This window comes from Crinia signifera, chromosome 1, assembly GCF_055691185.1.
Source record: "Crinia signifera chromosome 1, ASM5569118v1, whole genome shotgun sequence".
In the NCBI taxonomy this organism is placed as follows: Eukaryota; Metazoa; Chordata; class Amphibia; order Anura; family Myobatrachidae; genus Crinia; species Crinia signifera.
This window is the reverse complement of record NC_139217.1, coordinates 101,409,934-101,426,658: the sequence shown is the minus strand read 5'-3', so window position 1 is coordinate 101,426,658 and position 16,725 is coordinate 101,409,934. Positions and strand designations below refer to the sequence as shown.

Below are 16,725 nucleotides of genomic sequence, written 5' to 3'. Positions count from 1 at the left end.
GCACCTCAAACCCACTGAAATGATGTGGCAGATCATTAAAGATGCTGTCATAAACAAATGCCGCGATACAACAATGCATTGCAGCAATGTTATAAACAGAAGTTGGACAGAATTTCTCAGGTTATGAAAAGTTATTCTTCAAGCTAATAAAAATATAACCTCATTGTGTTGGTTTATTGTATCATAAATAATGACAATGTAAAACATGTTGATTGTTGCATGAGATTAAATTTATCAAATGTTAGGAAATACAGTAGGGGGTATTTTTCAAAGCGTAGCAAGAGATAAAAATGTGAGATAAAAAGTACTAACCATCAATAAATCAGTTTATAATTTACATTTTACAGGCTGTGTTTAAAAAAATGGCAGTTAGTCGATGATTGTTAGTACTTTAGCTCTCACAATATTATCTTTTGCCCAGCTTTGGTAAATATCCCCTCTGTGAGAACTAAATGAACATTAATTATGTCTTTAAATGTAAAATTACAGATTTTTTTTAAAAATTCCACAGGGAATAATATTAATTTTATTCCAACTGAACACAACTACTGTAAACAGCAAGTGTAATACTTCCTATATAGACTTTAAAACCTTTTAGATAACACAAAATTTGGTTTAAGATCTTTCAGTGTACATTCACCATTTGTTTATTATTTTCGTAGATTGAACTTAATAACTTAATAATATTGTGTATAATATACATTTATTGCTGAAATATATTATCTACATACATATTGTACATTTTTTATTTAGGCAAATCATTATGTTTTTTTAGGAAGACATCTATTTTAAAGTTGAAATAATTTATCTCACAAAAAACATATAACTTACATTAATAACGGTATAGTCAGTAAAGATATTTTCATAATTAACATTTGGTACTTGTGGATTATCACAGCTCCCATCGCATGCCATCGCATGCCATATATAGTGGCATGCGATGGCATGCGATGGGATGCGATTTTTGCCGGTTTTATCGTTTTTGACAAAATTGCATGCGATCGCATCGCATGCGATCGCATCGCATGCGATCGCATCGCATGCGATCGCATCGCATGCGATTTTTAACAGAAAAGCATCCAAATGCATTGAAATTAGTATGAAACATGTTCAATGGCCCCCAAATGTAATTTTTGAGGCTGTACCACCCCCACTATCAACGCAAACCTGAAGCGTGGTGAGTGAACCTGAAGCGTGGCGAGCGAAGCGAGCCCGCGAGGGGCGGCGGTACACGTCCTACGACCTTTTCATACCCCCACTATCCACGTCGGCGTGGAGTTGAGAATAGAAAGTGTGGCGAGCGCAGTGAGCCACCGAGCCCCGCGAGGGGACGCAGACACCTGTGAAGCCCGCGAGGGGACGCGGATACCTGTGAAGGTATCCGTGTCCCCTCGCGGGGCTCGCTGCGCTCGCCACGCTTCGGGCTCGGTGGCTCGCTGCGCTCGCCACACTTTCTATTCTCAACTCCACGCCAACGTGGATAGTGGGGGTATGAAAAGGTCGTAGGACGCGTACCGCTGCGCTCGCCACGCTTCGGGTTCGCGTTGATAGTGGGGGTGGTACAGCCTCAAAATGACATTTGGGGGCCATTGAACACGTTTCATACTAATTTCAATGCATTTGGATGCTTTTCTGTTGAAAAATCGCATGCGATGCGATTTTTTCCCATCGTGGGAGCCGTGATACTCCACAAGTACCTAACATTTTAATATTTTCCATTATTTAATACTTTTGGCTTTATTTTACAGCTAGACTAAAGACTACACTAATAATACATATATATTTTAAATATAATTATAATTTCTAGAGAGTTGTTGATCAATTTATGTCATTGGCATGCTTTGTGCATTGTTATTGAAATAGGTTTTAGAGAGACTGAATATAATTATAGATTATATATATATATATATAAACCTCAGACCACAGAGACCTTTAACAAGGAGAGTGCCAGGCTATTATCCATATATATGGTTTGCTGTATCATTTAGTTAATAACAGAAAAACGTTCAATCCCTCGTCAATTTATCTATTATGGAAAAAAAAAATTCGCCAATATTTAGTATATAATGTATTTCTATGTCATTCACTGTAGTAAACACATTGTTATTTAAAGTTAACTTGTTACCAACCTATAACAATCCATGTTTATTATACTGAGCTACTGATATCTTCAAGGTATATGGCACTTTGTGTCTTTTGCCTAAATTATAATACTGGTTCCAAAAAGACTTGGTAATCTGCTTTCTCAAGGATTTTGCTTATTTTCAAGTGTAAATATTGGTATTCTTTACTCAAGGGTGTCCAGAGGGTTAAGGAAATACCGGAGATACTTTCAAAATCATTTAAATTATTACATAGATTAGTTAGTTAGTTGTGAAAATAAATAGTTTCGCATGATTAAAATATAAATATTGGAAAGATTTGCTGCTCTCTCAAAATTAAATGGTTTAGTTTTAGATTTTTCTCATTAACAAAATATATACTTAATATATTTTATTATAATATAAGTGACGGTTCCACCCATAACTAGACATTTCATTTTATGCAGAATTTCTTATGTTAAATATTAATACAGTCTATTGCTAAAGTATCTGGTGTTTTTTGCTGGCAGCATAATGCTCACGGATAGAAAACTGTCTGCATACAGTCTTACTCAGTTGCCATAATATTAGGTACCGTAGTAGATGTCCCAGTGTCTCTGCCATATTCTCCTGATGCTCCTGGCCATATATAAGTACTGTGTCCTTCCTAAGAGGCAATATGATGATCATCCTTCTGAGGTAGACACTGAAAATATAGAGGGTCAGACCCTATATTTGCGAAATTTTGGATTCATGTTTGTTTCTCTAAGCCATCTGCATATATTGAGAAGAATTTGTTTTCAAATTGACTTACTGACTTTGAAAGCCCTATATGAACAGCGCCGAAGGTACCTGAAGCAGCATCTAATTCCATACTGCCTTGCTCGATTACTGTGATGTGTATATGAATGACTTTTAGCAGTATGCTAAAATCTCGCAGAATTTATCAGGCGGTAGAGGTTGTAGCCATGTTGCTCCAACTCTATGAAAATCACTTCCTTGCACAGTTCAAGAGGCCCCTGCTCTAGAAACCTTCAAAAACAGACTCAAGACTTTCCTGTTTACTCAAGCATTTGCTTAATTTTTTTTCTAGCATCTCCATGTATTTTATTAAATGCTTTTCTATACTTCTTTGTTTCTATACTTCATTATGTTCATTATATCTGTTAAGTGCCTTAAGTCCTATTAGCTAAAGAGCACTATATAAATAACATTATTACTATTAATAATAATAATAATAATAATAATAATAATAAATACTGGAACAAAGTTTGGCACTCAGTGAATAAAGTTGGCACTATGCTTTGTATAACATTCTTGTAGTTACCGCTTTGTATTATTTTTTCCCTTTCAATTGCTTTAAAGTTGTGTACTCTATACGGCAAGTATGTAACTGTAGTTTAACAAATTATATTATGGCATTGGTAACTAAAATGTAGGATTTTTTGGTAGAACTCTTCTGCGTGGAGCACATGTTTCACAGAAATGAGTAAGAATTGAGTAACACGTTGTACTGTACCTGGTTCATAATATTATATATTTTTTTGTTGTGAAACATAATTTTAAAAACTCAATTGACGTATCCTGGCTTAATATTTTTAATTTATTTATTTTTTTGCAAAAGAGGAGACTACTTGTACCATTCATTATGCTAATATTTCACCATAGGATTATTGAATCGTTAAGAGAACCTTTGCCTTAATATATAGATTTTTAATCATGTGAATATATTGAGTTTAAAAAGTTTTATGCCCTAATATCACAAGTAGTCAAAACTATGTATCAATTCTTCTGTTTCAAGTAAAATGTAGATGTTTCCACTTTTTGGATTGTTTCTTTCTGAAAATTTGTCACACTTGATTTTAAAATAAAAAAAATGGATGCAACAAACAATTTGAACAGCAGTTATGAAACAAAATTACACTTTTGGTATGCCATACAAATTGATATAGACAAGGTGTCTAAGTAACATGATAAATACATTTTTCACTTATCTCTTAAAGCAAAAAATAGTATAGTGCAGTGAGGTACAAATGGAGGCATGGAAGATACTGAGATTACACAACAGATACAAGTAGTTTATACAACAGATACTGTAGAAGAAGAACATTTCCTCACTAGTAGGATCTATATCATAAAGAAGGAAATTAACTATCTATCTAAATACATATCTCCATATGTATACATTTTAATGTGCATATCCAAATCTTTTACAAAATGTGTATGTACAGTATAATGACCAGAATGCCTCATCTAAACCTTACCATGATGCCTTATGTATGTAGTGTAATCAGGGTCTAGTTTATCATAGTATATTTATAAGAAAACAAACATTGATGTTCATAAAATTTTTGACTGGGGGGGGGTAGTCAAACCCGGGTCATGACTGTGGGCCCGTTTATTGGCCCGCTCGCCTGTTTATCATCAGATGAGATTCAATGTCCCACCTGCCGATTGGCGAAAAGGGGGCGTGGTCATGGATTGTCGAGATACGGCCCTTGATCTTGACAATCCATGGCCATTCTCTGCAAAAGGGGCCTGACAGCTTTTAAAGTTGGGTCCATTCTGCCGAGATGCCTCTTCAATGTTGTTGGGAAAGACAGCATTGAATAGGCTCTCGCCTCTATTTCCTCCATTGGAAATAGCGGCAAGGGATTGATTACCCTCCTTAATGTTTCCTGCATAAGAATTTCTGCTGTGTGGAATGTTTTGGAGAAGGGGTTATTAATATATAACCTTTTTTTAAATCTTGTTTTTAATCCATTTTTAATTAGTATATTTGCATTTGCTATACAAAGATTCTAAACTATATTATGCTTAATTTACATTACCTACAGTCTTGTAAAAAAAAAAATCTATATTGTACATTTGTATACAGCATACTAAATTGTTAAAACTATGAGTAAACATTTGAGATCGTATTATTCAAGAAGCTGAAATTGAAATGTCATTTTATTTTTGATATTATTAAAACCTTGATAAAGTAAAAAATAAATATAATTTAGTAACAAAAATACTACTAATACCATAACTGAGGTAACTTTTTACTGGTGCAATAATGATTTTCACAGTCTTAACAGAAGCTGTGATCCCACTGGACAAGGCTAGACTAGAGCCATTGCTGGTTTGCAGGCATGTCCAAACTATGGCCCTCCAGCTGTTTTGAAAGTACAAGTCCCATCATGCCTTGCCATAGTTTTGTTATTAGGGAATGCTAAAACTATAGCAAGGCATGCTGGGATGTGTAGTTTCACAACAGCTGGAGGGCCATAGTTTGGACATGCTTGCTCTTTTGGATGTTTTTTTTTTCCATTTTATAAGATTGTAAGGCAGACGGATCATGACTGTGCCCTAAATACAGAGTTACCTGTTCTTGTACAAAATGTGACATTGATTATACTTCAAAAAATAGTATTTACTACTCAAAAATATATGGAGTAAAATGTTATCACAAGATTTAACTGTTAAAAAAACTTTTGTACCCCAATAAAGTTGTGGCTGCAGTAAATAGACAACATTTAACCTGTTTGGTCCCGGTGTATATAATAGTGTATAGTAAAATAACTTCACCTAAAAAACAGTAAGTTTTGTGCATTGAAACCTCTGAGTTATTACACATAAAAACAGTTGGCAGTATATTATAGCTGTAGTTGTACTATATATTTGAATATATTTTCTGTTTGCTCATATTTATTAGGGAACAGATAGAAACAAATTGTTAAACTCTGTTGGCTTAAGTTTTTATATATTTCTGTTTGACCTATTGACGAACCAGCCTTCAGTTCATTAGTCTTGCTGCTGGTGAATGTCCTCATGTCGTAGAATTTTATAGATGACCCAGTAGAATATATTGAATATTAGGAAGGTTAGAGGGAAGCCAGCTCGAGAAATTGTGTCAATCTTTTTTGCTCTGTCAATAAATACTTTTCTCATCTCTTCATGTGATTTTGGTGCTGCAGGTGCTGGGTTCATTGGCCCCTTTGGAGTTACCCCATCTTTAGCTTGTAGACAAGGCCCCATGCCATAAGCTGTAAAGCTGAAACGATTGTCCCGTGGATCTTCATCCTGAAAAATAGAGTCATCCTTTAATAAGTCAGCTTATTCAGGTAATACAAAGTATCTTAAAGCTACAAATAGATTAATACAAGTCTTCAGGTGCTTATGTTATTCATTTCTAATATGATTTAATTTCTTCCTGTTTCAACAACTTGCTTTAAAAATTAAAAAATTGTCGTTCACTACCATGAAAAAACACTGCTGCGGAACAAACTGCTTGTGTTTAACTTGAGCAGTATAGTCATTAAGATTGGGCTCATAAAATGAGCATCTAGGATTGTATAGGCATAATTTATACACTTGACTTTCCAAATAGCCTGCTTTCAGAGACACTATGGGCCTTATTCTAGTTCACTCTTTCTGACAAAATCCTTCTTAGATGGACAAAACCATGTGCACTGCAGGTGGGGCAGATGTTACTTGTGCAGAGAGAATTAGATTTGGGTGGGGTTTTATTTCAAAGTGAGATCTATATTGCAGTGTAAAAATAATGCAGCCAGTATTTAACCTGCACAGAAACAAATTAACACCCATATCTAATTCTCTCTGCACATTTTACATCTGCCCCCCTGTAGTGCACATGGTTTTGTCCAGCTAAGAAGGATTTTGTCAGAAAGAGTGAACTAGAATAAGGCCCTATATAAGCTTCTAGAAATATGGTCCATTCAGTTGCATTCATTATTCAAATTATTATGCATGTTAGATTTACCTATACATGGATTACATCAGTTATAAAACAGTCCATACATCATGTTCCGTTAGTATCTCAAATCTTATTCCTTTCGTATTTATTCAAATACACAAGACTTTTGGTTATTATTAAAATCGTGGTAACTAAATATATAATCAATGCATTTATATAAAAAAGGATAACAATATTTTTAATCTATCTTCTAAAAATATTAAGATGCCTCTTAGGGCAAACAATATCATCCAAACACATATAGTGATTAAAATGACAACAGTGATTGGTCGTATACCAAAAATATAAATCACTACATCGTATCCATAAATCATACTCTAAATGGGTCACCAACAAATTCCACCAGGACAACTTTTTTTGTTTCATATACATAATATTTAAAAAGTTGATTAAAAACATTGAAGCATCTGTCAATAAAGTTCAAGCAGATGGTAACAGCCCAAATGCATTTTGTCATGGCGCTTACTTCATTGGGGGCATTATTCCTGATCCTAGGTTTAAGTCAAATGAAATGACTTTCTTTCCAACTGACACAGACCTTAAGAGATGCAATAAGACCTTAGGGGAAGTTGTGGCTCATGTCACACATGACACATTCCTTCCTTCAGCTTCCCCCGCACATGCTATTGCCAGAAATAAATGTACCTTTTCAAAGAGTCATAGTCATCACAGTATACCAAATATGAAAGATTAAGACATCAAGTCAGACTTGATAAAAAATACTGATATATATATTGACACCTCTACAAAATCTCAATCTGACATACTCTGTATTAGTAGAATGGAAGAGGATTACTTTAATTCAAATGTGGCACCACAAAAAAAACCACATTGAATTCTAAGGGAGAAAAAAAGACAATGAGAAGCCCAAAGTACAAACCAGCTGTCATGTAATAAACATGCCTACTACAGAGGAAAATGCAGGGTTTTTGGAGGGGGTATCCCAATGTAGTCTAAAAACTCCCACTCTGTAGCACATTGGAGTAAGGCACTGATTCTGGTTGACTAGCAAAGGAGCAGTATTTTTCTGCTTTGCAAGCCATGTTACTCCGCCTGTAGGAACGTTGGCGGGCAGCGTTTAGATGACCCGCAAAGCTGCTAATTTCGCAGCTTTGTGGGTCAACCAGAATGACCCCCTATAAGTCACACAGTGAATACCCCAAGTTACATTATATGCAGTTCTACCCCGCACATACCATATATAACTATTTTACTGATCTAAGCTTTAAGTCATTTTTTCCATGTCTGAATAACCCTCTATGTATATACTGCAGCCTGAGAAAAAATACATCCTATTAGTGTTTTAAATCTAAGGCAGGTACAGAATTGCCTAGGGGAAAAAGCATACATCTTTTCTAAGTAGCCATTAGGTACTGTACCTTTGCTGTAAAAGTGTAAGCAAGATAAATCTCATTACACATCTTTGGATTTACATAGTTCTCTGATTCATAAATCAGCCTCTTGTGCCCTCTGCTGCTTTGCAGAGAACACAAACTGCTCTGTATTTAATCAGGTTGGGATCATTTGGTCTACAGCATGATGGTTGACAGTAATTAGTTTGACACCATTAGGTCGACATGGGTCTAGGTCGACATGAGAAAAAGTCAACATGGTTCTAGGTCAAAAGGTCATTAGTTCGACAGGTCGTTAGTTCGACAATGTCTAGATTGACAGTCAAAAGGTCGATATGGGTTTTTTCACAGTTTTTTTTACCTGAATTTCAACACAATCGACATGGACACAGTTTAAAGTGCACCGCATCCACTCGCATCGCTCGCCATGCGTCGGGCACACTATTTTACTCTCCCTCAACACCCTAGTGTTAGTGTAGGGCATGAAAAACTGCCTGTCGGCACATGTCTGCTCAAAAAACAGTGAAAAACCCCTGTAGACCAAATGACCGCATCCCATTTAATCAATGTTCCCTCATGTATTGATTTGCAGAGTTGTATTGCACTCGGAGGATTATTCCACACAGACAATGAAGGCATTTTTTATGTACAGTTTTGATACAGTGACTTTTAATTTCCCACTCATTGTATTCTCATAAGGTAATGGACTATGTAAAGATAGGATTAACATGCAAATAAATCACATTGCATATACAATTCATATATTTAATATAGACATATATTGGGTGAAATTTAATAGGTTGAGAGATTCAGAAAGTGAGAGATTTGGTAAGAAATCTTTTTGAATTATATTTTTATTGCAATAAAGACATGAAGGTTCACATACGGTACAGTAGTTTTGGCAGTAGAACATATAAAAAAGAGCAGGAAGTGGAGTGTAACAATACATTGTGAAAAAGGCACATCCTGGTCGTAGCAAAGGAACACATCTACTGAGCATATCTTTTGGCATTGAGTATCAATCAAAAAATTTAGTTGGCGCGGGCCGTTGGGTTTGTGTCATATATACATAAGTCACGATTTTGCAAAAAGTTAGGCATGGAGCATGGTAAAGTCCGGGTGGTGAGTATATCAACCAAATGCAGCAACCTAAACACATAACAATCAAGCGTGAAAAGCCAGTCAGTATTTTGACACGTGTTAAAAGCAGGATCCTACACGTTTCTGAGCCGTTTTCCCTGCAGTCTGAACAGCTCAGAAACGGTATTTGCTACAAATGATAACCACACTTGATCCCCGCCCACAAGCAGGAAAAAAACATTTAAAATGACATTGTATGGCTTTCTATGGGTGAAACGGGTTGAATCTGAAATGTACAAAACGCTATTTAAACTGCAATATACCTTTACATCATGCAATATGAAAGGGGTTTAACTGGCTTTTGACCAGTTTTAAGACACGTTTAGAAAATCGGGTTGAAAGCAGGTTTTTGCAATGTGAAAGCAGTATTACACGATCTTTTTCGTGAATGGGAAGGGAGTGTACATATGGGAGCCAGGTGCCAAAGAACTTTGATGCCCTAGATTCTGTGTCAAGTAAACACTCGATCCAGTCCATTTGAAACAGGTGTTTTAATCTCGGGAGCATGAGTTGCAAGGGAATGGTATCAGGGTGGATCCACTGGGAGATTTAAAGCGGCAATCATTTACACTTCAAAATCAAACCGGTTTTGCAGTGTGTGCAGTGTGCAAATGATTGCCACTTAAAAAAACTGGAGATTTCTCACCGAATCTCTCACTTTCTGAATCTTTCATCCTATAAAATTGTCCCCAATGTTTCAATTGAAATGATACGATTGTACAACATATTGTTCAATGCTTAACCTACTTTTTTTGTTATAGAATAATGTCATTAGGCTGATTAGCATCCCTATAGATTGTAAGCTTGCAGCAGGGCCCTCTAACCTCCAAGTCTGTCTGTCGTTACCCAGTTTGTTTTTTCACTGTCTACCAATGTAAAGCGCAACGGAATCTGCTGCGTTATATAAGAAACTGTGGTACTTGTGTATTATCACGGCGCCCATCGCATCGCATCGCATACCACTAATTAAGGTATGCGATGGCATGCAATGGGACCCAATTTGAGGGTTTCCAGGGCCGACTGTAAAATTTTAATATTGCGTTGCATTGCATGCCATTATAATGGCATGCGATGCGATGCGACGCGATCATACCCGATTCCTGATTCCTGTGTTAAATGCACCCCCAGACCCGCTTATTAATTGTACAGCCACCCTGATGGGTGATGACTATGTTAAATGCCGCCCCATTGTTAACGCCACCCCACTATCAATGCCAACCCGAAGCGTGGCAAGCACAGCGAGCCCGTGAGGGGCGGCGGTACGCATCTTACGACCTTTTCATACCCCCACTATCCAGGGGCGGATCCAGGATAAAATGACAGGGGGGGCACCATGATAAAAAAGAGTTTGTGTGGGGGAGGGGCGGTGTTAGTGGTGCCAGTGTACATGCTAAGAGAGCGGCAGGAGAGGGTGGGAATGGAATTAAAAATAGGCCCTGGCATTTAAAGTACGCAGGCCCACCAAGTGAAGGATGTAGTTGTGCGCGCGCCAAAGGCGCGCTCCAGAAAAGGGTGTGTGGCCACTCAACAGGGGGCGTGTCAACACCATATACAACTTCTACACATTATGCAACAAAATACTAGACCCCATTATACTTGCTCCTTACACATGATGCCAAATGGAATGAGCCAAAATTGACATAATGCCACATGGATTGAGCCAAAATTCAAATAATGCCACATGGACTGTGTCAAAATTCACATAATGCCACATGGATTGAGCCAAAATGTACATAATAACACACACGGATTGAGCCAAAATTCACATAATGCCAAATGGATTGTGTCAAAATTCACATAATGCCACACGGATTGAGCCAAATGCATAAAATGCCATACGGATTGAGCCAAAATTCAAATAATGCCACATGGATTGAGCCAAAATTCACATAATGCCACACGGATTGAGCCAAAATTTACATAATGCTACACGGATTGGGAAAAAAATTCACATAATGCCACACGGATTGAGCCAAAATTCTCATAATGCCACACGGATTGAGCCAAAATTCACATAATGCCACACGAATTGAGACAAAATTCACATAATGCCACATGGATTGAGCCAGAATTCACATAATGCCACACAGATTAAGCCAAAATTCACAATACACTTCATAAACAGGGACATTGTCCACCAAAGGCGCGCATTAAACATTTACACCATAATATCCATTATACGTTAAGTTACCATTATGTCCATTATGTGTTATGCCAAACACCATAATGCCTATTAAAAATTATGCTACATAAGTGCTGCTTCTCTACATGCTCATTGCCAAGGGTTCCATGCTCATTGCCAGAGGTTCCATGCTCGTTGCCATGTGGGATTACATGCTCATTGCCAAGGGGGAATACATGCTCGTGGTAAATGAGGGACAGCCGCCGCCAGGCAGAAGTGATAGCCACTGACAGTGGCAGAGCCTGGCTGTATTCAGAGCACTGTAGGTACCGGCTATTTGAAATAATACCCCTTTCACACCAGAAAATGCATTCCCAGGTTGGCCCCTTTTACACCAGCCTAGTCCCTGCATTTTCTGGTGTGAGGGGGAGAGAAAACCACCCCTCCCCCCTTTAACCAGTTATCTAATTTAACCGGCTATATCTTCGGGACCAACTGACCCATTTACATGAGACAAGTATTTTGAGTGGGCTTTGAATGATTTTGGTCCAGTGATACTGGAACGTTTGGTTCCAGAGTAATCTGCCCTCAAAATCATGAACAGCCATGAAATTACATTTCAAAAATAAAAAAAATCGGTTTACATGCAATATCCCAGCCTGGTATCATATTGAAGGCCCAGCGATTTGGAATTGAATGATATCAATTATAAGCTTCTGTGATGCCAGGGTGGGAACTGGCAGTCGTCGGAACCGGGTGGGGGTCGGAATTGACGGGTCCCATATTATCCTATGGGGAAAAAACGTTACAGGTTTGCCAGGCGATATCTCCGGTTCCCGGGGGGCTAGAGACACGGGACTGGGCTCGTTGGAAAGCCCTGGTCCTCAGCTACAAAATTAATGACAGAGGGGGCACGTGCCCAGGTGCCCCCCCCCTGAATCCGCAACTGCCACTATCCACATCGGCGTGGAGTTTATTTTATATAGTGTGACGAGCGCAGCGAGCCACCAAGACCAAAGCGTGGTGAGCACAGCGAGCCCCGCGAGGGGGCGCGGATTACTTCACATGCATTCCGCGTCCGCTCGCCACGCTTCGGGCTTGGTGGCTCGCTGCGCTGGCCAAACTACATAAAAATCTGGTCCAATCGCGTCGCATCACATGCGATGCGACCGATTTTTTATTGTACAATGCCCTACGATGGAAATTGTGGGCGCCGTGATAATACACAAGTACCGAAACTGTAAATAAATAAAGAAATAATAATTTGCATTTTTTTTTTCTAATAATTGTTTTCCATTTATAAAACATTATGTGAAGCTCAGGCAGGCCATGCATACTGTTGTATTACTGGAATAATATTTCAGTTTAGATGTGAATACAGTTGGTAGTAGCAGTGGCAGGCTGGGCCAGGACAGGGTGTTACCTCAGGGTTGCCGACTTTCAGCAGGACTTCGGGGGCAGGGCTTGAGTGTGATGTCATTAAGCTCATCCCTTGATCGTAAATGGCCTGTTTTGGCGATCTATGTGGAAGGGGCGGGGCTTAAATTACGTGTTATGACACTTTAGCCCTGCCCCCTCATAGGAGATCAGCAGATAGGGTTATTTAAATGCAGCGATCAGGGGGCAGAGTGGGGGATTTTGGGGACCCTCACAGGCATTCCGGGAAGGTAGGCAACCCTGTGTTACCTGCCCCCCTGGGCCAGTAGAATTTTGGTGATGCAGGGCCACCACAGCATGTGCATGGCTGGATGCGGAAGACTGGCAGAGAGAATACTCCGCAAGCCCGGCCTCTCTGTCTTAGCCCTCCAATCGAGCAACCAGGTACAGCAGGTCCACCTTAGTGAGCTCCTTACAGTCTCAGCAGGCGCGCATGTCTGATTGTGACTTTATGTCACATCAGGGCAGAACACTGAGCGCACAGCAGAGACACTTCCAAAGTGAAGAGAGAAGGTATTTGCTGGAGCTAAAATTAGAAGGGGTAGAGGGTGGGGCGGTGTGTGCTGTGAGCTAAAACAAGTTAGTATAATGGCTGCACTATTCCACACTGTGGGACTATACAACTGGTACTTATGCTGCTACAAGCAAGCATGCACTGTAGAGCATAACATAAGTTCATATACAGTACTGTAAGTCTGAAAAAAACTCATCAGCGCATACTGTACCTTGCCAGTCATAGATAAACAACATAGGAACAGAGTAGAAGGTGCACCATACACCATTTACATTTTTATATATAATATATGAGGGTCTTGGCATAGTATTGGCCAATAGTATGAGCCTGCCCCCCCCCCCCCCCCAGTCATAGATAAATACAGGAAAAGAGGTTATGGGCCAGATGCACTAAGCTTCAACAAGTGATACATTGGAGCGTGATAAATGACCAACCAATCAGCTCCTAACTGTCATGCTACAGGCTGGGTTTGAAAGATGATAGGTAGGGCTGAGTATTTACCACTCTCCACTTTATCACTTTTTGAAGCTTAGTGCATATGGCCATTACAAAAATATATAACTCCTTTATTTATCCATATATTCATAAAAAAATTACATTAGCCTATATTAAATTGGTGCATAATACCAGTATTAGTCAGCCATGCTTACTGCCCCTGAGTCCCTCAAAGCCTTGGGGCTCCTCAACTGGTTGGGCTCCAGTACGAGTGTCCCCTTTGACCTCCCCTGTCACCTGCCCTGAGCGCTGCTGCCTTCATCACGGGTGCAGCATGTGCGGTGTGGGTCCCCTGGGACTCAGGGGCAAGTGTGTACCACGCACATTGCACTCACAATAAATACACTACTGAATTAGGGTGATATGCAAGGAAGGCTGTCTCAACAAGAAATCATGGTAGTAGAGTATGCATCCATTTACATACAGCAGTGCTGACAGTGTGGAATATGCAGGGTATCACTATATAAGAGACTGTCTCTGTGTGGAAGGGTACTTCTGTCATACAGTATAAGAAGGACGCAGGTGAAGCTGCACTGTAAAGCTGCACATGTAGAGTAGCGCATTGAGGTTGGAGAAAATGCAGCAATAGCTTTTTGGCACTATGGAGTCCTCCGACTAAAGCAAGGCATTCTCCTCTAATACAAACAGCAATTACATGCGGATACTCTGGGGTTTATTTACTAAGATGGGAGTTCTATGTCACATCGAATGTTGCTATGGGCAACAATCAGAATCTACGTCTTATCTATTTAGCGCCTTCTAGATTATAATTGTTAGAATCTGATTGGTTGCCCATAGCAACATCCCATCTTTGTAAATAAACCCCTATATTATCAGAATGTTGTCTGCTGAATGTGACTGATTCAATTACATGACTGCAGAAACTATATTGACATAATTCAGATCACATGCTGCAGGGCCGAAACTAGGGTTTCCGGCGCCCGGGGCAAGGCAGACTTTTGGTTCCCCCCCCCCCCCCCCCCCCCTAGTGATGCTGCTGCGCGCCGATGGCGCGCCGAAATTTTCGGGGGGGGGGGGGGGGGGGCGTGGCCTATAATCGCTGCTCTCCCGCGAGGCCACGCCCCCATTTTGCCGCTATGGGGGCATGACCCAGAGGCTCTGTGAGCCTCTAGCCATGCCCCCAGCCCCCTGGGGGGGACACCACACACAGGCTGCTCCCCCTAGTCTGTCTGCAACCTGGTGACAATGTCACTACGACAGGGCGGGAGAGTTGACTAAGTGCATATGGACTGTAGCATCTGCGGGTGTCCGCTCGGTGGTAAGGGAGGAAATACCCTCCACAACTTGCAGGGCTAAATTAGGAGGGCCTCCTACGGCCAACCCAGCACTTTCAGGCCCTTCCTGATCCCACTTGCTGGGGTATGTTAATTGGGTGCCCAATGGTGGCCACCAGGGCCCAACTCACGGTTCTGCTGCGGCTTCTGATACAGGAGGCTTCCTGTCTGGGTAGTTCCTGCTGGGGCTTTCCAGCCACCTCTATTTCTCTGCCGACATGTCAGCCTGCCCCTTCTGTGACGGGCGGCTGATACCGCTGCTGGCAGGTGCTTCAGCTTGCCGGGGCGGGAGGCTGGGAACGGGGGCTCTTTGGTGTGCAGCGCAGTGAGGGGACGTGTCAGCGGTGCTGGGAGGGAGCTGTCAATCCCCGCACCATCTTCTAGGGCTGCGCACTGCTCCCGCCGCGCCGTCCTCCAGGGCTGCCCGTCGTTCCTCCTCCACTCCCTCCATTGCTCTCCACGCTCCAGCCGGCGACCTCTGACCCCCTGCAGCTTCCGGACTCTCCCCTCTGTCTTCGCGCTGCAGCCCCCTCCAATCCCCGTCGGGCTCCTGTCTTCCACCATTCCGGGTAGGTCCTGCTCCCTGTCCTTCAGCTCTGGCACTAGTGGGGGGGGGGGGGGGGTAGTTAACCCCTTCTCTGTGGCGGGGTCTGTGACTGTAGCTGCGGCCATGTTTTAAAAGCTGCGGCTACAGGAGAAGGAGGTAATAACCAAGCAGGCGGGGGAGAGGGAGCGCGATATGGACCTCACAGCGCCCCTCACCTCCAGCGCCCGGTGCGCGTGACCCCCCAGCCCCCCCCCCCCCCCCTAGTTACGGCCCTGCATGCTGCATATTAAATAGCTGCCAATACTGTTTTATTGGGTCTGAATAAATTAGTCTCTGGAGGTACAGTGTGTTCTATACTAACCCTCTGAGTGCCAAAATCTCTGTGAGAGATGAGCAAAATATCTGCTAAAAACGACAGTCACTAACATTTGTTATATACAATTAAAGTAAACAGGTCAATATGATGAATAAAAATGTTTGCTTTGCAATTTTCACACCTATTTTGACAAAACCACTTGGCACTCAAAGGGGTAACTAGTACAAATCCTGATTTATCATCCTATTACCTGTATTATGAGTTTGTCTGTGGTTGTTTATCCTCTCAATTCCTGCATTATTTTAATAGTTTTAATTATCTATACTATATTTTCCTAGGGAAATAAAAATATAAATTACTTATGGGTTATTGTCTTGAAGGCATAGCAGTTCCCTGTCTAGGATGCATCTGTTGTAAAATACTAATGAGGGCTTATAGATTGTAATTTTCTACTGTTGTTGCTGTTCATGTCTCAACAAAGGTATGAATCAAACCGAGACATTGACCAGGCTCATTCTTTGATGAATTGAATAGTTATTTCTGTTTTCAAGAGGACTGGTGAGTGTCCTCCTTATTTGTATATATAATACACATGCTGAGTGGCCAAATTATTATAACCAGGATTCAATTGTATGCAAACTAACCATTCCCCAGTTAATGCAGATGT

General features: G+C 40.5%; 1 protein-coding gene across 1 annotated transcript in view; it reads right to left on the bottom strand.

Annotated features, from left to right (window-relative positions):
• Positions 1-1,596: 1,596 nt before the first annotated feature.
• Positions 1,597-16,725, bottom strand: part of GLRA3 (glycine receptor alpha 3) — a 176,324-nt gene continuing 161,195 nt past the window's right edge. The window contains exon 9 of the mRNA XM_083170822.1: positions 1,597-6,146. Coding sequence (XP_083026948.1) covers positions 5,868-6,146 — 279 coding nt within the window. The 3' untranslated portion in view covers positions 1,597-5,867. The remainder of the gene's footprint in view (positions 6,147-16,725) is intronic.